Raw genomic sequence first — 27,180 nt, 5'->3', positions numbered from 1 at the left:
CCAGTCCACAAATGAAATAATGCAAAAACAGGAGATCCTCCCCCTTTCCCTTAAACTCCCAGAAAACACCTTAGGAGCTAAAGAGTTTGGGAAATGGGGCTTCTGCCAGCCCTTCCTTACATCAATAGAGGAAAGAATAAATTAAAACACGATCAAAAGATTCATGGGATTTCATCGAGGGACAGATAAAAATATTTATAGGCCATTAAAAATTTTCTGGCCTGCTTGCTACCTGGAGCAGGGGAGAGGTGCAGAGGGTGATGACAAGCAGGAAGCACCTGGGGGTGCCCACTGCAAGCTGCCCCAGGATGCAACTTGGGACAGAAGGGTGAAGCGAGGTCCTAGCGGTCAGCGTGCTCACCTGCTGTTTCTTCACTATGCTTCCTCGGGATCTGAGGTTTGCCTTGCAAAAGGTCTCTTAAACTCTACACTCGCGGCATGGAAGCGAGCAGTTGCAGGGAGGGGAAGAGGGGGGCAGGGAAGGTCCCATGTATTTCATCCATTTGTCAGGGACACTTCACCTGCCTCCTTCCACTTCCTCCTCTGTGGACACAGGTTGCTATACCTTAAAGCTATATGCCGGGCGGGGCTTGGGAAGCTCCATGGCCACAGGGGAGAGCTCTGGAAGATGCCCATTCCAGTGACAGCACCCGAGGCTGCCCCTCGGCCGTCCGCCCCTGCCACTTCCTCTCCTGTGATCTCAGCACACTTGTGAGGTGGATCCCAGCATTATCCCGTCTCGACAGAGAAGGAAACTGCAGCTGAGAGAGGTGGTGGGGCTTGTCTGTGATGGGACCGTGGGTCCTGGGTAGGACACCTGTGCTTTACATTGAATGATGGAGATGACGCTGAGGCACAGCTTGAAGTACGGGGCTCCCAGCCATTCAAGTAAGCCTAACACCAGTCCTGTGAGGTAGGGACCTCACTGTGACCTCGTCCTGGAGGATGGTAAGGCCCAGAAAGGGAAAAGCTCGGCCCAGGCCACCTGACAGCCGACTGGAGGAGTCCACGTGCCAGCCCATAGCTGGCCACTCTCTCCACCTACAATGGGAAGTGCTCTGGGCTTGTGGCCACTGAGGCTCCTCCGAGGGCCTTCCCTGGGGCAGGAGGTCAGTCCCACCGTCTGTGCATCCACAGTACTGTCACAGAGCCTAGCACCCAGCAGGGCTACAGTAAATGCTTCCAAGCCAATGAAGCCAACATTAGCTTCTCCACTTGACTGTTTCATCTTTGACGTTGACCTTGTCCTTAGGCTCACCTGGTACCCACACCAGCCAAGGAGAAAATGGTTCTAAATGAACAAACTTGATCCCAGCCCCTCATGCACCCTTCCACACATGAAGAAACGAAAGCAAAGTCTCCTAGAGCCACCAAGGACTTCAGAGCATCCCAGTCCAGCCCCCTGCCAGGGTAGGTGACATCCCCAAGGTCACACAGCTTAATGACTGCCCTGTCTCCTGACTCTTCTCACTAATGCTAAGAACAGGTTAAGACGAGGGTGGAGACACCTTTCCTGGAGCCCAGGCTAGGAGTCAACAGTGGGAGTTTGCAGACCAGTTTCTGATCTGCACCTGCTGAGGGTCTGGGTTCCAATGGCCCTCAGGAGCTATGATCATCCTGCTGGGATGATCCCTGATAGACACCTGATAGACCCCTGAACCGCTCTGGGTGTCAGCTTCTTATCTAGGAAGTGAGATGACTGGCTCACACCCCTCCAAGATTTTTTATAATGTTTTATTAGTAAACATTATTAATACTTGTTATAACAATATTTACAGCAGGAAGTTAGAAAATGCAGAAGAAAGTTTGAATGACTTTTAACTGCACCATATAAAGACAATGATTGCTAACTATTTTGACACATTCCTTATAGACTTTCCAGCCACACACGCACAAACACATTTATTAAGCACAAGCATTTTCTGTGCCTACTAATTGACAGGAACATTGTAAGCACATTATATTACCCATAATCCCTTATCTGAAATGCAAAACTCCCAGGACCAGAATGCTTTGGAGTTTGAGAACTTTTGCGGGGGGGATGGTAAAGCTTTATGTTTTACATTTTCATGTTACTATTTCTGCAGCAGAAGGCATGAATATTCACACAAAATAGGATAAACAAAGACTCCAAAGAACTACACATCTATTCAAGCTGGATTTTTCTTCTAAATGAGTTCATGGCCAACTGATGAACTTCTGGGTCATAACTTCAAATTTCAGGACTATAGTTGAGCGGTTCTAAACCTGTCCCATTCCATTCAGTTCATACATGCACCCCACAGGGTAGAACTATTAGAATAACAAACTAGTAGGAGATGGCTCTGAACCGATATCTTATCCTAGACCCATTATGCCCCTTGTTGACCCAGACCAATCACATTGCCCCTTGTTGACCAAAGTGGGATTACCCTGTAACCTTCATTTCGCAATATGTGAGCAACTATTCTGTCACATGTAATGGTCTCACCAGATTTATCTCCAAGTCTAAGGAAGAGCTGATCCCAACCCCTGGCCTGAAACAAACCCAAAAGGGAAGAGACGAGAAGCTTACTTGGACAGACAACACAAAGTCTTTGGGTCTATACAGCCTGCCCTCACCAGCTGGGAAGATGGAAGGGAATAGGGAGATTGTATAACCATATAAAATGCTGAAGAAAAATTAGGGTTTAACCACAAAACTAGTCTACAAAATCACAAGATTGAATCAGAAAGAGTTTGATGAAAACAAAAATGCTACTGCTACCAAAAAGCAACAATAAAATGCCTATCCATCCATCCATCCATCCCACCACCCACCCACCCATCCATCCATCCATCCATTCATCCATCCATCCATCTGTTCATGATCCATCCATCCATCCATCCACCCATCCATCCATCCATTCACCCACCCACCCACCCATCCATCCATCCATCGTTCATCCATCCATTCACCCACCCATCCATCCATCCACCCATTCATCCATCCATCCATCCATCCATCCATCTACGCATTCATTCATCCATCTATTAATTTGTGCATTCATCCATACCCATTCACCTATTCTTCCATACACCCATTTGTTTGTGCATCCATCCATCCATTCATCCACTTGTTCCTTTCCTTCCTTCCTTCATCCATCCATTGATGCATCCATTTGTTCATTCATTTATTCATCCATCCATTCATTTGTTCATCCATCCATCCATCTGTTCATTCATTCATTCATTCCTAGATCAATCATAAAGTGTTTTGCATCCCCCCAGGAATGCAGAATTCTGTCTTTGGCAAGCCTGGGTTGCTCACTGCTTCATGCATTTATTTATGCAGCATCTACCATGAACCCACACTAGATTAGGAGGTGGGGAAAAGCAGAGACCCATATGGTCCCCATTTTCACAGAGTTTGTCAGCCAATGTAGGAGATAGGTAACAACCAAGTCAACACATAAGGAAATTTAAGACACAATCTCCAGGAGTGATTGAGTATTGTGAAAACACACCAGAACAATCAATCAAGAAACAGGTTCATGTAGGGAATACTTTAAAGATGGCATAGGGGGGACCTGAGTGGCTCAGTCAGTTGAGTGTCTGCCTTTGGCTTAGGTCATGATCTCAGGGTCCTGGGATCAAGTCCCGAGTTAGGCTCCCAGCTTAGTTGGGAGTCTGCTTCTCCCTTTCCCTCTATCCCTCCCCCTGCTCATGTGCCCACTCTTTCATTCTCTCTCTCAGATAAATAAAATCTTTAAAAAATAACAGAAATTTTAAAAAATAAAGATGGCAAAGGACAGGGAAGGCCCTTCAGAGGAGGTGACTTTGAAGGGCAGGCAGGATGGGCTACAGAATGTGTGGATCCCAGTGTAAAATGAAAATGTAGAGGCCCTTGTTCGAAAGTTAATAAGAATTTCAAGAGGGTGACAGCAGAGCTGACCACACAGGTCACACACCTGGACGCAGGCCCTAGGGGGAGGTTTAAGGGCATGAAGGAGAAAGTGAGCATCTCAGTTCAGAGGGAACAGCAGACACAAAGGCCCAGAATGGGGATGCAAGTGTAAGTATTCTGGAAACGTGAGAGCACAGGGGGAAGACAAAGGCCCTGTTGAAGATCATTCAAAAAGAGCTCCCTCCAAGCCACAGAAGTAAACAGGCACTTTTTCTATCCAGCTGCCTGGCTCGTGGCCTGGAAGGAAGCAGCATGGACCACAAGGTGACCCTGAGGTGACACGGAGACCAAGTGGCTCTGCAGAACCTGCCTGCAGCAGGAGAATCCACAGATATACCTCTGCCACTGCTTTGCTGTGGCTTCCACGTGAGTGCAGACCCCTGGAATAACACCCCCCCACCCAGGTCTCAGCTCTGTCTGTGACATGGGAAGGGCTGCAAGAACTAGTTGAAACCCCCACTTCCAGCCACCACCATATTGCAGAAACTGAGCCCCCAAAAGTTAGGCAATGTGCCCAAGAGTGCAGGTTATTTAGCAGCTGATCAGAAAAAAATAATAATACAGGGAGCCTTCAGGATTCTAACAGGGATGCTTTATCACCACACTGGTCTTCTATATCAGGCTTCATTCCCTCAATCCTCCAGATGATTGCAAGTTACCTGCCCACATCTGAAAGTGGGCTGGGCTTTTGACCTGTGGGCCCCAGGGAAGAGGCATTTCCATCCTGTATAAGGGGAAAAGCCCAGCAGTGGCTCTCCGCAAAGCAACACTCTGGAGGGTTTGAGGGGGATTGGGAGGCCCCCCTGAACATTTCTTCAGAGTTGACCCAAGACACTACCAATGGATGTGAGCAAAAGGGTCAAGGTGGGGGCTGCCAAACACCAGGCTACTGAGGGTCCCAAAGATGCAAAAACATCAGAGGCAAAAACTCTACAAGAGGATGATGGAACCCTCACCTTCATTCTGATATCACTGCTTCCAACAGGCAGGAACACACAGGTTATGACATCAACTTTTTTATCCAACCAACCGCCAGAGACAGCAGCACCAGGACAAGGGTCTAAGCCTTGATTCCCTGAAGATACCACCTCATGGGATTCTCATCCCAGGTCATTAGGAACAACGAACCCATGCTGGTCTCCTTCATCAGAGGCCCCTCATTTGGGGCCCCTGCTGGAGCCTGCAACATTCCTCACAGAAATGCCAGTATCTTGGGAGGCACCAGCAGAACTACCTGAGTTGTCCTGGGTGCCAAAATCCTCAATTCCAGACTCTGAAAAGCACATCAATTGGGGGCAAAATAACCGTAGGCACAGTGAGATTTGTGTCACACTTCAGGGGGCTGCTCCAGCCTCTTCATGCTGGAGATGAGGAAGTAGAGGTTCAGAGAGGGTAAGGGTTCCACCCAAGGTCACACAGCGCAGTGTCCTCTTTGTGCCCTCCTATAGCACTTTGCATCTCCCACCACCCCACAGTTTATAAAAAACCAAGATCTCTCTGAACCCCCTTCCCCCCAGTCCTGGGATAAGGCATGATAAATGATTTACCTATAGTGCTAAGATTCTACATAATGAAGATACAAAGGCAGAAAACTCATTTAATATTTTGGCTTGCTGTCATGCAAAGATAGGTCCTTACTTAGTTAAGGATCTTTTGCCTTCATAAATTCACCAGCTCAGAAAAGCTGTGGTTTAAGCACAAACCAGCAAAGACCCCTAAAAATGGTGGTGGAAGACAGTGAGCTGTGCTGTTGTAATAGCCAGCAGACCCATGACACTACTTAAATTTTAAGTAATTAAAATTAAATCTTTAAGTTCACTTCTTCCGTCACACTAGCCACAGGTCAATCTCCATAGTCACAGGTGACTAAAGGCTACCATACTGGACAGCACAGTCCTAGAACAATTCCATCATGGCAGAAAGTTCTGTTGGCCTGCTCAAGTCTAATCTGAAAGTTGCCTCTTCGGAGAGCTCTCTACTGACCTGACCACCTCATTCTAAAATAGATCCCCTCAGGGGCCCCTTCTCCTGTAACCTGTCTTCCTCCTGGCATTGGTCACACTGAGAGATTATCAGTTAACCTGTTTATTTGTACTTTTCCCATCTCCCTGCTGGGATGCTCCTTGAAAGTAGCAATGTATCCATCTTGCTTTCCGCTGGGGCTGTTGTGATAAATGTATCTCGCCCACCTGGCCTACTTAGATACCACTTAGCAACCCGGGGTCGGACATCCACTTCTAACATAATCTTGGATGTTTGTCAATTTGGGGGAATTCATTTCACTTACTTTTCCCTAATCCCTATCGAAATTGCCATGTTGAAAGTTAAGAACCAGTTCAGAGGAACGCGAATGCTGGCAAACACTGGAGGGACCACACCAAGGCACAGTGGAACCCCGTCTGCAGTCTGGAGAACCTGGCCTCGAAGCTTCGCTCTGCTGCCTCCCAGCTGTGTGATCTTGGGAAAGGCACTTCACCTTTGAGTCCCAGTTTTATCATCTGTAAAATAGGGACGCACCGCCACCAGCCTTGTACTGTTGTTCTAAGGGATCAGTGGATAGTTGATATAAATGTGAAAGTGATGGGTGAAGTGGGTGCTGGGGGTGGGGGATAAAGAACAAGCCAAGGAAGGGAGCTGTAGGGGAATCTGCCACTTATTAAGTACCTACTGTGTACCCAACCCTGTGCATACTTCACAAACATTATCCCATTGAATCCTGTGAGCATTTTCCAGATGAGGAGCTGAGGCAGGGAGAAGGGAATGCCATGCCCAAGGTCACACAGTAGGGGGTGGAGGGCGGCAGAGCCAAGGTTGAACTTTATACCAGACCCTGAAGCTTTCCCTTCCTTGAACCCTTCCAGAACCTCAAACTAGTTTCACCCTGGAGATCACCAGGATGGGGAATACTTGACTTTTTTCTTTTCTCTACCTTCTACTTCCAGTCACCAGGGCTCAACTTAAGCTCCCTGGGAACATGGGTGCCTGAATGGAAGAAGCCACCTCCTCATAAAGCTTTTCGCATTTGGGAGAGAGAGTACAAGAGGTGCTGAAAGGAACAGCCAGTGAGATTGTACCCCTAGTGGAGGGAACAGACCAGGAGGAGGGAAGAAACCCTGGAAGGGGGGCAGAGAGCTCTCTGACCTGTGGAGTGATGGTTGGTGGCTCTTTTCCCTGCTTGTCTGTTCCCCGCGTTTCCCACCTGGAACTACTGTATTCTGTTTGTAATTGGGGAAGGGAGGTGGCAAAGCTTGAACACGACCACAAAAACAAACAAACAAAGCCAAGAACTGCACACCTAGGACACACTCCCACCAGCAGGGACCTATGGGCACTGGTTTCCAGCAAACATACCTGAGTTTCTGCTCTGAAGGCACCCCTAGGGGAAGGCATGGATTTCAGTTGTTAGTTACCCATTGAAAGAACCAGCGAACAAATACATGACTGTCTCGTCAGGAGGCAGGGAAACTGGCCCTCCCTCCAGGCCCCCACTGTCCCGTGTGGCTCTTATCAGCCCTAGCTCACTCAGTTTAAATTCTAACAAATCACACACAAGGCCGTCTTCCCCGACCAGGCCAAGTCCTTCTAAAAGGACAGTCTCCCGGCATAGGGCCCTGTAGATGCGCTAAGATGCTCAATAAATAATTTTGAAAAGAAGGAAGGAAAAAGGCAAGATTTACGTTTCCTGCATTTTCCGTAACTACCCTCAACACGTGGGCATGAGCAGACAGCTTGACTGAGCGGGGAAGGGGGCAGCCTTCACCCTAACTCTGCACTCCCCCCTCATGAGGACCCAGGGCACGTTACCTCATAGCGGAGACGGGGTTCTCGGACTCGCCTACAGTCGGAGTGGCCTCCAGGGACACAGTCCCCAGGCTGGCCCGGCTGCCCTTCTGGGAAGACTCTCGGAACAAGCCAGCGCCAGGGTCCTCATCAGAGGAGTTATCATCAAAGGAGCCCAGGATGAAGTTGGTCATCAGCTGCCTCTTGATGTGCTCTTGCTTCTCGTCTTCTTTGGAGAAGGGTCTGGCTCGCTGGCCCTGGGGCTTGGCTGGAGATGGCGGGCCACTGGTATCCAGGGTCTTCAGGCCTTCGGTCCCCGTCCCATTGGCTTGGAGTGCTACAGGGTTGTTATCCGAGGTACGGGGGTTTCCTGGGGGATTCTGGTGTGGGGGTGGCTTGGAAGTTCTCTGCTGACAGGCATCTTTGGGACCTTTGTGGGAGGCTGGCTTGGCCTGGCTAGGAGTCTCTGGCAGAGGGCTGCAGTCACTGTTTTTCTGGGGTGGCTCCCCTGAGCTGTCTGAGGCTGGAAAGGGCTTCTGGCTTGGGATACAGCTCCCTTCTGATTTACTCTTGGTGACTTGCATAGTGTCTGTCATTTTCCCCCCAGATTTTTAACCAGGAAAGGGTCAAGCAGGAGAAAATCAAACAAGATAGAAAAAGAAGCAATATCATTCAGAAAACCTGCAAGGAAAAAGGAAAAGACATTTCAGAGTCTACGAAATTGAGTTATTTCCATCTTCAAGGGGCTCATGGGGCGAGAAGCAGCTGGGGTTCTGTGCATTCAGCTGAGAGGGTCAGAGGCCAAAGGCAGTGGGCAAAACAGCTCTGCCCACAATGTGCTCCGTGGTCCTGGGCACATTCCTGAACGCCTCGGGATGTCAGCCTCTCATCTCTAATTTAGGTACATGAACACATGCTCACCATGAATCAGAAACATGCATGGAAGAGAGAAACAGATCACACCTCTTAAAGGGCTCTTGTTACAGACTCATAACACTCAAAAAGTAGAAACAGTCCAAATGCCCATTAACTGAAAAATGGAGAAACAAAAATGGAGAAACAAAAGGAGAAACAAAACAAAAATAGAGGGAAAAAAGGAGAAACAAAAGGTGATTATTAAGTTGTAAAAAAAAAAAAAAAAAGAAAGAAAGAAAGAAATGGAGGGGTGTCTGGGTGGCTCAGTTGGTTAAGCAGCTGCCTTCCGCTTAGGTCATGATCCCGGGATCCTAGGATGGAGCCCCATGTCAGGTTCCCTGATCAGTGGGGAATCTGCTACTCCTTCTCCCTCTGTTTCTCCCCCTGCTCCTGCACATGCTCTCTCTCTCCCTCTCAAATCAATTTTTTTTTTAAAGCGAGAGCTTAATAACAGACAGAAATTCATTTTGCCGAAGACATGAATTCAGATATTCTGATTTCTTACCCATGCCTCTTCCTGGCACACTAACTCTGCCTACTATGAGTAGATCATTGTTATTTGATGTAAATATTGTTTTTTTTAAAGATTTTATTTATTTGAGAGAGAGAACATGAGTGGGAGAGAGAGCAGAGGGAAAAGCAGACTCCCTGCTGAGCAGGGAGTCCGATGTGGGACTTGATCCCCAGATTCAGGGATCATGACCTGAGCCAAAGGCAGGCAGTTAACTGACTGAGCCACCCAAGAGCCGAAGTAAATATTGTTAAGAAGCAAACAAAACCACAAATGAACATGTTGAAATTTCAGAACAAATTTTACCACAGGGATACAGAAATATTAAAAAATAAATAAAAGGCTAGACCGCAAAGCTCAAGCATATCAATTTAGTATCTAACAGGTTCTTACTTGGAGCTCCTGGGTGGCTCAGTGGGTCAAGCCTCTGCCTTTGGCTCAGGTCATGATCTCAGGGTCCTGGGATCGAGCCCCGAATTGGGCTCTCTGCTCGGCGGGGAGCCTGCTTCCTCCCCCCACCCCACCCACCTGCCTCTCTACCTACTTGTGATATCTCTCTCTCTCTCTGTCAAATAAATAAATAAATAAATAAAATCTTTTTAAAAAATAAATAAATAAAAGGTTTTTTCTTTTTAAATTTCAACATCATATTCTTTTTTAAAAAGATTTTATTTATTTATTTGCAGAGAGAGAGAGAGATCACAATTAGGCAGAGAGGCAGGCCACAGAGAGTGGGGAAGCAGGCTCCCTGCTGAGCAGAGAGCCCGATGTGGGGCTCAATCCCAGGACCCTGAGATCATGACCCGGGCTGAAGGCAGAAGCTTAACCCACTGAGCCACCCAGGCATCCCTTAACATCATATTCATAAGGGAAGTGGAAAAGTTCTCAAGTTTTCCTAGAACAGTGTAATCTGAATAATTCCTGCAGACTTTGCACAACAGAATTTCCGAAATGTTGTCAAGGGTATTTTCCAGTTATACCTAGGACCAGGAGAGTTTTTTTTCTTTTAAGGCCATCAAGTTTCTCTTTAAAGAAAAGTCAGTCAAGGGTGGTTCAACATCCATCAGTGTTCATTGAACATTCATTGAACAAAGAGGAAAACCACATGATCACTTCAATTAACACCAAAAAAAGCATTTGGCAAAATACAACACCCTTTCATGATAAAAAAAAACAGAAAAATAGGAAAAGAAAGGAACTTCAGTGTAATAATGCATAATTATGAAAAACCTACAGCTGATACATACTCAGGGGTGAAAAACTGGAAGCTTTCCCCCTAAGATCAGGAACAAGACAAGGATGCTCACTTTCACCACTGCTATTCAACATTGTACTGAAGGTCCTAGCCAAAGCAATTAGACAAGAAAAAGAAATAAAAGCCATCCAAATTGGAAATGAAGAGATAAAATCATCTCTAATCATAGACGGCATGATCCTATACAGGCTTCCCTGCTATCCAAAAGTAGAGAAGTTCTTACAAAACCTTTTTTTAAGTTGAAATGGCATAAAGCAAAGAAGCAATTACCATTAATTTATATGGACACATTTTTGAGCATTCCTAGACCCATGAAATAACTTCTCTTAGGCTTTTCTGGGTAGCTTAGGATACATCTTGCTAATGGATACACAAAATAAATCAACACAAAGCTCAGATGCTCACAGACATAGTTCAAAGCTATGGTGGCTTTGATGCTGAGGTGCTGAGCGTAGTTCTTACCAAAGAAGCCTGGCAGTGCCACTGCCACTGCTCAGGGTACAAGCTGCCCCTTTAACAGCTCTCTGCAAAACAAACGCTGAATGCTATTTTTACTTTTCACCTTTTCTCCTAAAAGCAAAACTCCTCCTTGGGTTTCTTCCAGTTAGTGAAAATAGGTACTAGTGTAGATCTAATGTAGGTCTTTTGCAGAAGGAAAGTGGTATAACGTGAACTTTCAAAAAGCAAGAGATACCTGTGTACAGAAAATCCTAAAGAACCCACACATACAAAAAACCCTAATAGGAGTAATAAACAAGTTAAGCAAAATTGTAGGATACAAGATCAATTAGTTGTACTTCTGTGCACCAACAATGAACAATCTGAAAAGGAAATTAAGAAAGCAATTCCAGGGGTGCCTGGGTGGCTCAGTGGGTTAAAGCCTCTGCTTTCGGCTCAGGTCATGATCCTAGGGTCCTGGGATCGAGCCCCACATTGGGCTCTCTGCTCAGCAGGGAGCCTGCTTCCCCCTCTCTCTCTGCCTGCCTCTCTGCCTACTTGTGATCTCTCTCTATCAAATAAATAAATAAAAATCTTTAAAAAAAATAAAGAAAAAAGAAAAGAAAGCAATTCCAGGGGTACCTGGGTGGCTCAGTAGGTTAAGAGTCTGCCTTCAGCTCAGGTCATGATCTCAAGGTCCTGGGATCGAGTCCCCTCATTGTGCTCCCTGCTTAGTGGGGAGCCTGCTTCTCCATCTCCCTCTCCCTCTGCCACTCCCCCTGTTGGTGTGCTCTCTCTCTCTCTCAAATAAAATCTTAAAAAAAAAAAAAGAAAAGAGAAAAGAAAACAATTCCATTTACAATAGCATCCAAATAAACAAAATATTTAGGATTAAATTTAACCAAGGAGGTAAAAGACCTGTGCAATGCTGGTGCACAAAACATTGCTGAAAGAAATTAAGGAAGACCTAAATAAATGCAAGCCATCCCGAGCTGGTGAGCTGGAAGACTTTCTGTTGGTAAGGTGGCCCTATGCCCTGAAGCAATATACAGATACGGAACTGCAAGGGAACCCAAATAGCCAAAACGATCTTTAAGAAAGAACAAAGTTGGAGGACTCCCACTTCCCAATTTCAAAACTTATGGTGAAACTATAGTCAAAATAGTGTGGTACTGGCATAAAGACAGACATCTAGACCAATGGAACAGAACGAATAGTCCCAAAACAAACCCATACATCTATGGCCAATAGATTTTCTATGACAATATCAAGACCATTGTGGTGGGAGAGGGGCACCTGGACCGTCAGAAGAGTGTGCAGCTCTCCATCTCGGGGTTGTGAGTTCAAACCTCACGTTGGGTATAGAGATTACTAAAGAAAATAAACAAGTAAAAAAAGTTCACGGGGGAAAGAGTCTCTCCAGCATATGGTTCTGGGACAACTGATTTCCACAAGCGAAAGGATGAGGGTGAACTCCTAACTCAGACCATACCCAAAAATTAACTCAAAATGAGTGAAAAACTAGAGAACCTGAGGGGTTCAGGTGGTTAAGTGTCTGACTCTTGATGTGGGCTCAGGACATGATCTCAGGGCCATGAGACTGAGCCCACCACCCACACGCCCTCATGCCTCATCAGGCCCTGATGAGGGCCCAGAATCTGTTTGGGATTCTCTCTCCCTCTCCTTCTGCCCCTCCTGCTCGTGCTCTCTCTCTCTAAAATAAATAAATCCTCTTTAAAAAGATGAGTCGACGACCTAAATATAAGAACTAAAAACCACAAAAAGGTTAAAAGAAAACATAGGAGTAAATTGTCGTGACCATGCAATTGGCAATGGATTCTCAGATGTGACACCAGAAGCATAAGCAGAAAGTGAAAAGACAGCTTACAGAATGGAAAAAAAAATCTGTGAAACACATACTTGGTAATGATTTAATATCCAGAATATATACATAAGACTTACAACTCAACAACAAAAAGACAACCTGAAATTGAAACGAGAAAAGGACTTGAACAGACATTTCTCTGAAGATATACAAATGGCCACTAGTTCATGGAAAGATGTATCCTTGTCATAACATAAATGCAAATCAGAACTGCGCTGTATCACTTCACACCCACAGGGATGGCTTGTGGGAGGGGAGAGGAGAGAGGGGGAGAGAAAAAGCAGGGAAGGAAAGAAGGAAGGGAGGGAGAGGAAGGAAAAGAGAGAGGGAGGGAAGAGAGGAGAGAGGGAAGGAAGGAAAAGACGGGGAGGAAGGGAGGGAATAAGTGAGGGAAAGAGAGGAGGTGAGGAGAGGGAGGGAGGGGAGAGAGAGAAAGAGGGGAAGGGAGGGAAGAAACCAGCAAGTGGTCTTTGAGGACAGGGAGAAACCGGACCCCTGCACGCAGCTGGTGGGAATGTAAAACGATGCAGCTGCTGTGGAAAATGGTCGGTAGTTCCTCAAGATGTGGGACATAGAACTGCTCTAAGACCCAATACTTTCACTCCCAGAGGCAGCGCCCCAAACAACTGAAACCAGGGGGTAAACAAGTACAGATGGACGGAAGCGTGTGCCCAGCAGCGCCCAACTGTCGGATGCCCTTGCCCGGCACTCTCCCCAAGGTGCCCCAGCCACAGCACCATGGGCTTCAGGGACTGGAGCATTCCCAGTGCAGGGACCATGCTGTGCCTCGTAGGGTGCTCAGTAGCACCCCTGGCCTCTACCCAGCAAAGGTGCCAGGAGCACCCTTCCCCTCCGTTGTGACAACCAAAAATGTCTCCAGACCTTGCCAAATGTCTCTGGACAAAATTGCCCTTGGGTGACCACTATTGGTCTGAACACCCCAGATCTACTCCCTCCCTCCCCTCCCTCCCTCCCTCCATTTCCAAATGGTAAAATCCTCCTGGGAGACACATGAAGTCTTTCCAGGAAACTCTTCCCTGGCACAGAGCAAGTTTGCAAAAAGTTTAAAAAAGGGAGAAAGGTCAGCATCCTGAAACTGCTGGCTCACACATGTCCCCTGAGGAAGATTTGGAAACTAATCATTGGCAGATGGCATTGCCAAAAATGTTGCAAAGGCCTCTGGCCCCCTTGGCAGCCCAGCAGGTTAGAGGGCTGCCTCTTTCCTGGGTGGGAGAGTGTGATGGGGTAGAGGAATCCACGCCCACGGCCCTCCACTGTGGCAACAAAGACAACACAGCGGAGAAACACAGCGTTCGCTGGTCTCCCCAGGCCCATCTGGAGACCCCCAGAGACACGGACCGATTGTCATTCATTTCAGGATCCTTGGGCCCAGCTTGGTGTGAGGTACATGGGAGGTACCCCAAAAGCGTGTACTGAAAGAATGATAAATCCAGGTGCACACACACTGAGCTCCACCTGATAGTTGAAGGCAAGCTGGCATTTTGCATAAATTTGAAATGCTAGCATCTCCTTGCCCTAGAATAAAGAGAAAAGCATTTGAGTCACCTCCTGGAAGACAGAAGAGCTACATCGAGGCAAAACCAGGCTGCAGCGGTTTGGGATCTGGGAACCCCGAGAAGGCATTCTTTACTTTGATCCTCATTGGGAAACTGACCAAACTAGGCAAGGGTTGCATCACAAGAACTACTTGGGCATTTGCTCAGGTAATCCCCGCTGGCTGGGCAGGGCATTGCAGATGGCAGGCAGGCCGTATGATGAGTGACACAGGGAGGAGGAGGAGGGAAGGGCAGGTGGGCAGGCTTGTGGGGGCAGGTACAGGCCAGGTCAGTACATTGGAACCTCTGATGAATGGAGCGACCAGCAATTCTCTTCAGTTCGGGCCCCCTCTCCCACCCAGAAAATCCTTTAAGATCTGCAGTTATTCTGAAAGGGGCCATGGATCTAATACCCCACACCGACCTTGCAGAGGTTACCTGCAGAGAAAAACCCACGTATCTTTTTTTTTTTTGCAGAGTAATGACATGGGACCCAAAGGCCACCATACTAGAACTTTTTCCCAGTGAGTACACGGAAACAAAAGGAACTGGTTGAGAAAGCTTCCAAACTCCGGGTCTCAGTTTTCCCATCTGTAAAAATGGGGATACTCACTCTTACCCCATTTACCTGCATTTATTTGCTCCTGGGATAACCTAGAAACACAGCATTTACACATATGTACAGATTGCAAGTGTAGAAAGCCTGCCAGCCTCCAATCTTCAAAATGGCTGTGATGGATATTAGAGCTATTGTCATTATTTTAACTTCCATTTCACAGCTCAGTAAACTGTGGCTCAGAGAAGCTAGGCACCTTGACGCTGTTCAGATCCAACCCTGACACCCATACCTTTGTACTGTCCCCCTCCCACCAAAAGTGGATATGAATAAATTCCATAAAAGGGACAGTGTTACAACGAGCACATGGATACAATCATAAAACCAGACACCTGGCTGTGTCCCTGGAAGATGGAGCAGCAGAGCGACATGTCAACTAACAATGCCAGACATGCACAGTGGTCCAGGAGGAGCACTGTGCAGGCAGCTAGCTCCCATGAGCAGTAAAAAGGCTAGAGAAGTCCACCCATTGAAGCTCTCCAGACCATGCCATGCCAAGCTGTTGCCCTTCACTGAAATAATCCACCTGACCTGAAAAACGAGCTCAGCCAAAGCTATTTTTGTTTCTTGACAACCAAACCCAAGTGGTAGCTGCCAGGTGTCAGAGCAATCGTGGCTCCAGTCATCGTGAATGTAGGAAACCACTCAGTACCAACAAGTACAGCACGGAGACCAAATGAAGACTGGAGGGGGCTGGTGGGGGAGGGGAGGACTTGGAGTTGGGGGTCATGATTTACTTACCAACTGCTCCCCACCCCCACAACACATACTCAGATCTGGCCAGGTCTGCAAGTTTCCCAGGCAGGGCAGAATGTCAGCGTTCGACCATCAGTCCCATGTCACAGTCGGATTTTTCCTCCCATCAAGATGAACTCACAGTTGTGTGCTAATACTTACCATCGCTGTGGCCACCTCCACCAGCTCCAAGGTCGTGTGGGTATGAGAGGCGCCTACAGGGTGACTAGGGGCCCAGGGTGTCATCTTTTAGGAGGAGGCTGGTGTCATGCATCAGGCCATGGGGGGAGGAGTCTGGACAGGCCAGTGCTCCAACTGGGGTGAATTTTTAACCCAAGTCAGCCATGTTCTTATTCATCACCTGCAAATATAAGCTATTTGCAAAGGTCCTTGCTCAGCCCTCCCCTGATCTCAGCTCAGCAACTTAAGGGTCAGCCCCTCGGGCCACCTCCCTTTAGCTTGCCACATTCCTGTATTTAGGCCTACTTCACTGTTTATATAATCACCCTCTTGCCCAAATCTGTCTCTAGAGTGCGCTCCCCTAATGCTTCCCTAATTACAAGTGCCTTCTGTTTCTATGTGTTTATCCATCAGTCACTTTGCTGGGGTTTGGCCAAGTGAGGCATGATGGAAAGAGAAGCAGAGTGTCAGGGCGATGGGTGGGTGGGTGGGTAGCCAAGAGCCCTCCGGCTGCCAAGGGCATGGCCCAAGGTCCTTTTGCTAATTCAGAAATAACGAAGTTGAGAGGAGCTACCCACATGAGCGTTCCAAGCTGACTAGAGGATACAGTAACCTGCACTCCGGCCTCTAGGAACCAGGGGTCACAGGTCACCGAGTTTCCCAAAAAATCCACCTGCTCCAACCTGCACCCTAGGAGGGGACACTTGGGGGTCAGTGAGGCCAGTGTCCTTATTTAAAAAAAATTTTATAGATTTTATTTATTTATGACAAAGAAAGCAAGAGAGGGAACATGGGAGAGGGAGAAGCAGGCACCCAGATGAGCAAGGAGCCCAATGTGGGGCTCCATCCCAGGACGCTGAGATCAATCACCTGAGCCAAAGGCAGACGTTTAATGACTGAGCCACCCAGGTGTCCCACATCCTTAGTTTTAAATGAGCAGAGGCCAGAGGTCCCACGTGAAATGAGGGACATAGCCATGACCAGCGCTAAGGTCTCGGCTCTAGGCTGGTGCTCTTTCTATACCAAGGCACCATTCACGGCAAAATCTACTGCCCTTGAGCATCTCTCATCTGGTGCCCTGGGAAGTGACCCAGGTTCACATCTCGGCTCTGCCCCCTACTAGTGGGGTAAGCCTTGGGCAATACCCTCCGGGAACTTCAGGTGGCCACCCGCCACATAGCGGAAGGACATCCCTAACCAGGAGTCCAAGGTGATTGCCTGTGCGGGACACAGGATACAGCACCTGGAGCTGTTCAGGGTAGGCTGAGTCAACACTGTGACAGCCCCCACCACCCCACAGACTGTCATCTCAGACACATTGTGTTCCCGCTGTGTGCCTGAGGTTCCTCATCTAGAAAAAAGAAGCAGAAGGACAAAGGCCCACCCACATCAGAGGATTAGGAGAAGGAGAAGCCAAGACCCGCATAGTCACTGAACATGGCCTTCCCCTTCTTGGGGTGGTGAAATGCAAAGGACGAGGCAGGTGACCGACAGCGTGGTTTCTGCCCAGTGTCCACCTGCACAAATGTACACCACGGACTCACATTTGGGTGACAGGTGCCTGTGCACCACCAGTCAGGTGTCCTGGCAACTCCCTGAGGACCTGAGGATCAGGCCCAAGTGGGACAGGCAGACCCCCAGGGGACAGCCCTAGGACTCATCAGCTTCTCCAGCACCTAGCCTCAAGCTGTCAAGGAGGGCACCACAGGGCAGGTGACTTCCCGAAGGGCGGAAATCTCTGGGACATCCACAGCCTGGGCTAGGCTGGATTAACTTCTTCTCTAGTCCCTCATCCAACGGGGACATTCCCGGGGACGCTGCGTGATTCTGTTGCTGCTGCTCTTGTTTTTCCGGGGGGGTGGTTTTTAATGCTGACATGGGGTTAAAGAAAGGAAGGCAGTGCTAGAGAACGCCACAGGGGATCAGAAGTGATGCCTAGTAAGTCACTGGGAGTGTTTTTCTGTCACTAGCAGCTGGTGAGTATGCAACCTAACACAGCTCTTGTGCTACAAGCTTTACACACATCCTCCCATCAGCTTTTCCTTGTACACTCTTCCACCCCTCTGGAAGCTCAGTCCCTCCCAAGTTCAGACTTTTAGGACCCAGGTGGCCTCAATCAGGAAGCCCACACTCCTAACCCTCATGTGCTCTTGCTCTCTGGGCAGAATTTCCCTCCATAAGCCCTGAGATGGCTCCCAAGTTAGCAGATCTGGAAAGTGACTGTCAGTACTGCTAGGTTTCTCAGAGCTGTGACCTGGTTCCTAAATCCCTGGGTCCACTTGCTGAGGGGCTAAAATGCAACCAAGAAATAAATAGCACAACCACTTCTCTGGGTTTTGGTCTTCTTCTCCTAAGAAGGTCTTTGGGGGAGACAGGAGAGTCCTGCTCAGACCAAGAACAAGTCTTTCGAACAAAGATCTAGCCACTAGACGGCCAGAATCAGGAAGAGGCCAGTCCTTCCAAGGGTGGAGACAGGCATGAGGGAGAACTAAGAGTGACATCTGCTCTGGGCCTCTGAGGGATGAATAGGAGTCTTCCAGGTTACTAAGGAGGGGAAGACGTCGCAAGCAGAGGTTGCCCTTGGTATCATGCCAGATGGTGAATTAATAACACCACTGGACAAAGATGGGGCACTGCCAAAGTTACTTAACTGGGAGCAGCAATTAGCAAAGTGTTCTACTGTGAAAGATACTTGTTGTTCTCTTAATATATTTATTTTTTGGATCTGAAGATGACACGTGATGGTGCAGATGAGAGGGCAGGAAGGGACTGATTCAAGAATCTCGCCTTCCCTTGAGATTGAGCTGAGGGCATTGGGCGTGTGAGATGTCATGGCTCCTCGCCCAAGAAGGAAAGTGCCAGGGAGAGCAAGAGAATTTCACCCCTCACCTCACACACACACCACACTGTCCCTAATTCCCTAACCACAGATGCTAAAGCTCCTCGTGCTGATGACACAGTAACGCCTTCCGTCGCAGTGACTCTCCTGTGTGCAGGTCCTCCTTTACTCCTCAAGAAAGTGCTTCCGGGGAAGTAGTGTTCTCATCCCACTCCACAGACTGCGCATGAAAACCCAATGCCCAGAAAAGGGGAGTGACTCGCCCAAAGTCACACAGCCTGGAAGTACACAGAATTCAGCCCTGCTCTGCCTGACTCCAAAGCCTCCATTTGTAAGAGGGGGCAGGGGGCAGGCTGTTGATTCCATTGATTAATGGGCTACCTTCTTCGACAGGTAGAATCCGAAGTCTGGAAATGAGAACCAGGGAGGCTTGATAGTTCTCAAACTAGTCATTTGTCAGAACATCTGGGGCTCCGGAGAAGCCCAAGGACCATGCGAACAGGTCTAGATCATCTACATGTCTATGCTTTGGTACCAAATCCCAAACTGTCTGATGTGAGTCAAGCAGGTTTGCAGCATCAGCAGACAACTTCTGGGAGGAAAACCCACTTATGAAAAGCTAGTGAATTTCAGTTTTCCCAGGCTCACTGCAGGTGCTCAATGAGCACCTGGTGAGCCAAGCCCAAATTTGATGGGGTTGATCTGCTGGCCCAGGCAAACCTAGCCTGAATGGTTTCAGCTGGGTGCCTGCCTTGTGGAGAAATGTTGAGAGGCGGGTCCCCACCTGAGCCATCCTTGTAGAAACTGCCGAAGTTGATGGTTGGATGTGCAGGAAAGTGGAGGAGGAGTGCTGGTGGGCTGTGGTACAGGAGGCATGAAAACCTAGAAGCAGGAGGGGCCAAGAACTTTGGCGCTTTCCGGGAACCAAACAGCCTGCCTGGTGCTGAGAAAGGGGTGGCGGGGGGCAGTGGACAGGGACAAATGACCCTGCAGGGTCACGGGAGGTGGAAGGGATTTACAGCTCCTTCCCGGAATGATGGTGAGCTACAGTGCAAGAGTCAACAGACTCTGCACTCTGACTGCCCGGAAAATCAGCTCCACCACCCTCAGTGTGACCGAAGGCAGAGCAGTTAAACCCGAGCTCAGTAGTTCCGTCTGTAAAATGGGGATAGTAACAGGACCAACCTCAGCACCCCAAAAGGCAAGTCAATGAACTCACGTCTGTAGACTGCTTAGGTTGGCATAAATGAGGCATGCCATCAGGAGTTTCTGCGATTACCGTCGTTCTTTTTCTCGTTAACATTCCTACTTGGGGTTGTGCTGAGCAGCCCCTGCCTTAGAGACCAAGGGACTTTGTCGAGCAAGTCTTCTCCCTGATGTTGAGCTGAGATGTGGGGAGTTATCCCTTCCACCAAAAACCCCTGGCTCTGCTGGCTGAGGGCCTCCCCCAAACCTAGTCCCGGGGCAGGGCCAGTGCACCATCCAACCTGAAAAGCAGTGATGTGACTCCCAACCTGAGTCAACCTGACCTTCTAGGGACAGTTGCTCTCCTTCAAGGCCGTGCCAGCATTTCCCGCCAGCTTTGGCAATCTGGTCGCTAATGTTGGGAGGAATCATCAGAGTGCCATGGGTGATTTGTCTCTCTAAAAAGGAGCAACTTCTCCTCTGTCCTGTCCCTTCCAGAACAAAAAGCAAAAATGGCTCTAGACACAGAATCGGGGTTGGAGCCTTGGCACCACCAGCAGCCAGGAAACTCTGCAGTGACAGTTCTGGATTTGAATGTCTAGACCTCAGCTCTTCAGTTGTGAGTGAGGCCAACCTCACAAAGGCTCTGGTAAAGACTAAGTAAAGAGCTGGAAGAGCTGGTAAATTGTGTGGACAGAGGGCACATTTGCACCTGCTAAAGGGCACGGTTGCAGAAATCCCTGGGGGCAGGGAGAGGGTCTAAAGCATGGCCTGCCCCTGGAGACCCTCATTGGAATCCCAATTTAACAAGCGTAAGCAGGCCAGCCCTGCTGGTAGGTCACATTTTCTGCCAGAAACCAATTTAGGTCATTTCCGGGTTTGAAATTAAGACGCAGTGTATTGCTTGGAGTATGGAATCCAGAGTGCCTAGCTCCAAGTTCTGTTTCTGCTCTTTATTTCCTGTGTGACCTTCAGCAAATTTTCTCACCTCTCTGTGCCTTGGTTTTCTCACGTATTTAGTGGGGATGGTAAGACTGCCTTCCTCAGAGAGTTTTCGGTGATGTTTACACAAACTGATATAAAGAACACAAACAGAGAGTGTTCTAATATTTATCGTGCTCTCCATGACGCACCAGGCATGGTGCCAAGTGCTTTACTTAAGATCAAGCCCCTGTTATCACTTACTTGAACCACGTACAAGCCTCTTGACCCAGCTCCCTGACCCCAGTCCACGATGCATAGGAGGAACCTCTAAAACATTCCTTGTCCCAGATTATGATTTCTAAGTATGTTTCCCACTGCAAGGAACCAGGACTGCTTGGGGGAAATGGCTCACTCCAGGCCTGGGGCAGAAATGTACACAGTGAGTTGCAATTTCTTGCTCTGCCTGAAAGCAAGGACCCTGAGGGGGTTTGCCCTGCCAAAGTCGAGATACCTGGGACCATTAAAAGGTGATCACTGCAGTGAATTGAAATACATCCAAGCAGTTTCAAAAACCATGTGGTCATCGTGTTCCTCAAAACAAAAACAACCTCACTGATACCTTGGGAGCTCACAATGGTACCATCATGACTCTGATAACGGACTTGGGGGATTAAAAAAAAAGGACGCAGCAGAGCATTTATCCTGCCTTTCCTGTAGGAAAATGCTCTGTATTTCAGATGGTGGATGAAATTTGTATGTTATAGAATGATAGCTAGTAAGTGAACGAGGATGGAGGGAAGCAGGAAACCACATTTGCAGCTAGTAAGGAAATAACATGGGCCTACGTAGGGCTTTGATGGTCCATGGCTTGTGAACTATTCAGTCAAGGCCTACCAGGGACTTTATAAGGCTGACGTTGGTTCCCACGTCTACCGAGGAGTTCATGTCACTGAAAGCAGGATAACCTGACATTACACTCTTTTCGATGCCACGTAGTAGATGGCATGCGGTGACATGGCAGCATGTCGAAGTAGTCTTGCCAAGGATTTGGACCTGAACTGATTCACAAGCCTCAAGACCCGAGCACTGATTTACAGGGACAGAGGAACTCATTAAATGACGCTTGAGAGTTGCGTCATCAGCCACATCCAAGATGTGGAAAATTCCACGGGACAAATGACCGACTTTCTTCTATAAGTAACTGGCATTTGATAAAGGCAGCAGGGTGGTTATTACAGATGAAGAGAGGCTTAATAGGACCTTAATAGGTCCTGATGGGAACAGAATGAGCGTTCAACATCTTTGAGAAAGAGGGCGCGGAGCATGAACCGGGTACTGGGTACTGGGTTAAGAAATGCTGTTAATGGTGTTGGAAACAATCATGGCGATGCCTTTTTTAAAAGGCCATCTCTTGTAGAAATAGGCACTAAAGTATTTAACTGGCTCTGAGAGTTGCTTGAAAACAATCTCCCCTCCCCGTGACTGGGGGACCCTGGAACTCTAGTTAAGGACAGGATGCAATTTAGTACTCAGGGAGAAAGGTACTGATGTCTGCAATTGACATGAAATGTGATGGGTGTATGGGGTGCTCCCATAGGATTCTTTTAACTTCCTTGCAGGTTTGAAATTTTTCACAGTAAAATGGGGGAAACACAGGGAAAAGGGTGTATGTGTGGCTGGACTAAACTGGATGTGCAGAAAATTGATGGTTACCAAAGAGGGTGGTAAGTGCAGAGAGGAGGCATTGTGCTAATTCTCTCTACCACTGAATGTGTTTTTTTTTTTTTTTTTTTAAAGTTGGGGCTCCTGGGTGGTGCAGTTGGTTGAGACTCTTGGTTTTGGCTCAGGGTATGACCTTATGATCTTGGGGATCATAGCCCCGTGTCAAGCCCTGGGTCGAGCTCTGAGCCCAGTGTGGTCTGCTGGAGGATCTCTCTCCCTCTCCCTGTCCCTCCCACTTGTGTGCTCTCTCTCTCTCTCTCTAAAATAAATAAATATATCTTTAAAAAAAAAAGTTAACTTGACTTCTGTACCAAAATTTAAGACACCTGTCGACTGATTAAAACCTGTATATTGGTACTAACTGTTAAAATTTATTAGTACTAACTATGTGCCAGGCTCTGTACTAAGCATTTTTATAAGCATCACCTCATTCCACTCTGTGAGATCAGTATCATGAGAAGCCCCCCACCTTTTTTTTAAATGAAGAGTAATCTTAGAGTTCAAGAGTTAAACTTGCCGCAAGTCTGCGTGCTCTGGTGGTGGGCAGCTGAGCTGAATTTCACATTCTCAGTGGCTCTACATTGTATTCTTTTGTGATCCACATGGCCCTGGAGATCTGGCCCCCCTAACCACTCTCTGGCCACTGGACCCCTTTGGGCCCTCTGTGCTTGTGGGCCCATGTTCTGGAATGTTCTTTCCCACCACTGCACCCTGGCATGGTTATCTCTTGCTCCTTTTTCTGCTTTTGCTTCTGTGTTTCCACCCAGACCCGCCCTGACACCCATGGATCTTATTCTTGATGACATGTCTCTTTCCTTCACCTCACTTGCCACAGGCTGAACTGACACTACATTGTCACAGATACACTCACTCATCCCCCCCACCCCCTTGAACGTAAACTTCTTGGGAAAGGACTGGCTCTGTCCCACCCCCGGCCCCACAGTGCAGTGCCCAGCACACAGAAGGGTCAGTAAATACCCATGGGATGCCTCAGTGCCTCCACCTGACCCAGGTCCGCCTCTGTGTCCAGCCCATCCTTCCCACCTCCCTGGCAGGTCCTCATGCCCCAGTGAGTTTCGAGGGTGTGAACATCAAGGTCAGGCAGTGGGCTACTACCTGGACGTGAATCCCCACCCCTACCCTCTCCCTGTGACACAGGGGGCTGCCAGAGCTGCTGCTCGGAGTGCCAGGCTCCTACTCTGTGCCCTCGTGACTCCCTGTCCTCTCCCTCCCAGGGCTCCTCACAGACCACTGTTATGGGTGAGGTCACTTGTGTGCACAACTGTCTTCCCCACTAGAAAATCAACTCTATGAGGGTAAGGTGGGGCCTAAAACCCAGGTCTGTTCAAATTTTTCAACATTCCTGGTACAGGCTCCCTGACCCCTTCCCTAGGCACAAGCGTTCCTCAAAAATGGCTCTTGTGTAAATGGAGGGTAGATACAGTGGAAGGCATACAGCAACCCTTCAACAAAGCAAGGAAATTGCTAAACGATAATAAAGGCTAATGTTTGTTAAGTACTTCCTGTATACCAGGTCTTAAACTCTGCGCTTCGACCTTATTATCCCTTTGCTTGTCCACAGAAACTCCGGGAAGTATGTGTTCCCATTCTGCAGATGACGAGCTGAGGCAAAGGAGGGATCTGTTGCCCAAGGTCACATCGTGAAGCGGCAGAGCTGGCTGTAACAGTCCAGCTGCAGGGTCGGTGCGTTTCCTTGCCCACCACCACCTCGCCCCATGCCCAAGTTAATGCAACAGCCTGCTGGCAGATCTCCCTGTTCCAATTCATCCGGAACGTGGGAGGCTGGGCTCTGGCTCTGGCTCCATACATACACACACATACACACATGCACACACACACACACACACACACACACACAAACACACATACTGCCTTGGAGCCCTGTACTCAAGCTCAACTCCTGTGACATTTATCCATGGCAGGATCCTGCCTCCCGGGATTCTGAAGGAAAATTGAGGAAGGCACAAAATGAGACTATTTCATGCTTCTCAGGAGGTAAGGATGGGACTGCCAGCCCTGAAAGATGGTCCCCAGCTCTGCTCAGTCCCAAAGTCACATTTTAGAGAGACCCACCACAGGTCAGTATATTCAAGGCTCTGAGAAGTCCTGCCAGAAAGGATCTGAGCTCCCCATGAGCAGCCCAATGTTTCCAAAACTGGAACCAGAGCCCCTTCTCCATCTTACATAGGCTATTCCTCCAAAGGAGTCCCATTTGGTTGGGAATGTGGAAATAAGAGACCACAGCCTTCCTCATAACAGAGGAAGATCTGCTAAGAGGGGCGTTTCCAATAACTAACTATTCTAGTTACTACTGGAGTCTGAGACCCGTTTACTTCCAAATAGAAGGAAGAGTGTGTGCAGAGTTGTCCTTCCTTATCACTCTCACCCATGATTGATTTGATTTGATTTGAAAAGATGCATTAGCGGGTCCAACAGGGGGTGGCACCAATCCTGGGCTAATTGAAAAGTGAGGCTGTGTTATGGGGGCCCAGCACAGGTAAGGGTGCTAAGGTGTGCTGTGCCGGGTGACCCAGAGAGGTCCAGAGAGCCCCACTTCTGTGTGGGGCTGACCTGAGTGGAGACTCTCCCATGTGTCATGTGATTGACCAGAGCCAGTCACATGAATTCTCCAAACCTTGGCTTTCTGGTTGGGGCAATGGAGTAAATAACACTTCGTCCTAGGGTTGTCCTTGTGCCTAATTCAACACCAGCTGCATGCCAACCACTTAGTAATCAGTACCTCAGGTTCCTTGTTGCGCAGCCCAGACTGTCTAGCACAACCTAAACAAACCCGTCCTGTGTTCCTGGAGAGCTTTCTTACTTTAAGGTAGTAAGTTGACTCTTATTATAGCAAAGATCTATTACAATAGAACGTGAAACGTGCATGAAGTTTTCAGGGAAAATTCATGATTTCTGACCATCCTTCCAGGCTTCCATGGATGGAAGGGTCCAGATGCACACTCCTTTGAAGATCCTTGAGTCAAAATTCAGAGGAAAACTGAGAATAAGGTGTTGCCAAGTTTCTACAGGGATAAGGCTTTGAGGAAGTCTCCATTTGAAAAGCTTAAAATGTTTATTGCCCCCTGAAGATTAAGTATCTCATGTAATACTCTGATTTATGTCTCATATCTAATGGTGATAAAACAGAGCTTACGTAGCCCCTGAGTAGAAGAAAAAAAAAAACTCCTTTGCATAAAATCAACTACTAGGACCCCATCAAAATGAAAACCTTTTGCTCAGCAATGGAAACTATCAAAAAAACAAAAAGGCAACTTACTGAATGGGAGAAGATGTTTGCAAATGCTGTATCTGATAAGGGGTTAATATCCAAAATATATAAAGAACTTCTACAACTCAACAACAACAACAACAAAAAGTCTGATTTAAAAAATGGGCAGAGGATCTGAACATTTTTCCAAGTAAGACACACAGATGGCCAACAGACACACAAAAAGGTGTTCAACATTGCTCATCATCAGGGAAATACAAATGAAAACCACCTCATACCTGTCAGGATGGCTAAAACCACAAAGACAAGAAATAACAGGTGTCAGGGAGGATGTGGAGAAAGGGGAACCCTCGTGCCCTGTTGGCAGGAATGCAAACTGGTACAGCCATTGTGGAGACAGAATGGAGGTGCCTCAAAAAAAAAAAAAAAAACGGATTACCATATGACCCAGTAATCACACTACTAAGTATTTACCCAAAGAAAACAAACATACTGGGGTGCCTGGGTGGCTCAGTCATTATGCGTCTGCCTTCGGCTCGGGTCATGATCCCAGGGTCATGATCCCAGGGTCAAGCCCCATGTCAGGCTCCCTGCTCAGTGGGGAGCCTGCTTCTCCCTCTGCCTGCTGCTCCCCTGCTCGTTCTCTCTCTCAGATAAATAAATAAAATCTTTAAAAGAAAGAAAACAAAAACACTAATTTGAAAAGATACATTCATCCCTATGTTTACTGATGTATTATCTACAATAGCCGAATTAAGGAAGCAGCCTAACAGACCATCAACAGACAAAATGGGTAACGAAGATGTGGCGTAGATAGATATAGATACATATTTATATATTTATAAATAAAAAATATCTGTAGATAGATACAGTGAAATACCACTCAGCCATAAAAAAGGAAAGAAATCGTGCCATTTGCAACAAAACAGATGGAGCCAGGGGTATCACGTTTGCTGAAATAAGACTGAGAAAGACAGATACTGTATGAGTTCACTCATAAGTGGAATCTTCAAAAATGAATAAACAAAAAACTGAATCAGATCAATAAATACAGAAAACAAGCTGATGGTTTCCAGAGAGGAGGGTGGTGGGGGGATGGGCAAAATGGGGGCAGGGGAAGGCCCTGTCATGGAATGAAGTCTTGGGAATTAAAGGCACAGCATTGGGAAGAGAGTCAATGATAGCGTGAGAGCGATGGGACAGACGGTGGCTACACTTGTGAGCACGGTGTGACATCCAGAGAAGCTGAACCACTAGGCATACACCTGAAACTATTGTATCATTGCACATTAACTGTAGTCAATTAAAAAAAAAAAATGTTTTAGGGCACCTGGGTGGCTGAGTCAGTGAAGCATCTGCCTTCAGCTCAGGTCATGATCCCAGGGTCCTGGGATCTAGCCCAGCCTCAGGTTCCCGGCTGAGTGGGGAGTCTGCTTCTCCCTCTGCCCTTCATCCCTGTTGCTC

General features: G+C 47.8%; 1 protein-coding gene across 6 annotated transcripts in view; it reads right to left on the bottom strand.

The window, feature by feature from the left end:
• Nucleotides 1-27,180, bottom strand: part of ACACB (acetyl-CoA carboxylase beta) — a 121,941-nt gene that overhangs the window by 89,696 nt on the left and 5,065 nt on the right. For 3 of the 6 annotated variants that reach the window (XM_047696370.1, XM_047696368.1, XM_047696371.1), the window contains one exon: nucleotides 7,730-8,386. In XM_047696370.1, the coding sequence (XP_047552326.1) occupies nucleotides 7,730-8,301 (572 nt within the window). In that variant the 5' untranslated portion in view covers nucleotides 8,302-8,386. Of the gene's footprint in view, nucleotides 1-565; nucleotides 652-7,729; nucleotides 8,387-15,778; nucleotides 15,944-25,994; nucleotides 26,045-27,180 lie in introns of those variants that run through there. The other 3 variants (XM_047696372.1, XM_047696369.1, XM_047696373.1) reach the window with 3 other exon arrangements.

Source organism: Lutra lutra, chromosome 12 (assembly GCF_902655055.1).
Source record: "Lutra lutra chromosome 12, mLutLut1.2, whole genome shotgun sequence".
NCBI lineage: Eukaryota > Metazoa > Chordata > Mammalia > Carnivora > Mustelidae > Lutra > Lutra lutra.
The sequence above is the reverse complement of the archived record's forward strand: the minus strand, read 5'-3'. Positions and strand labels throughout refer to the sequence as shown.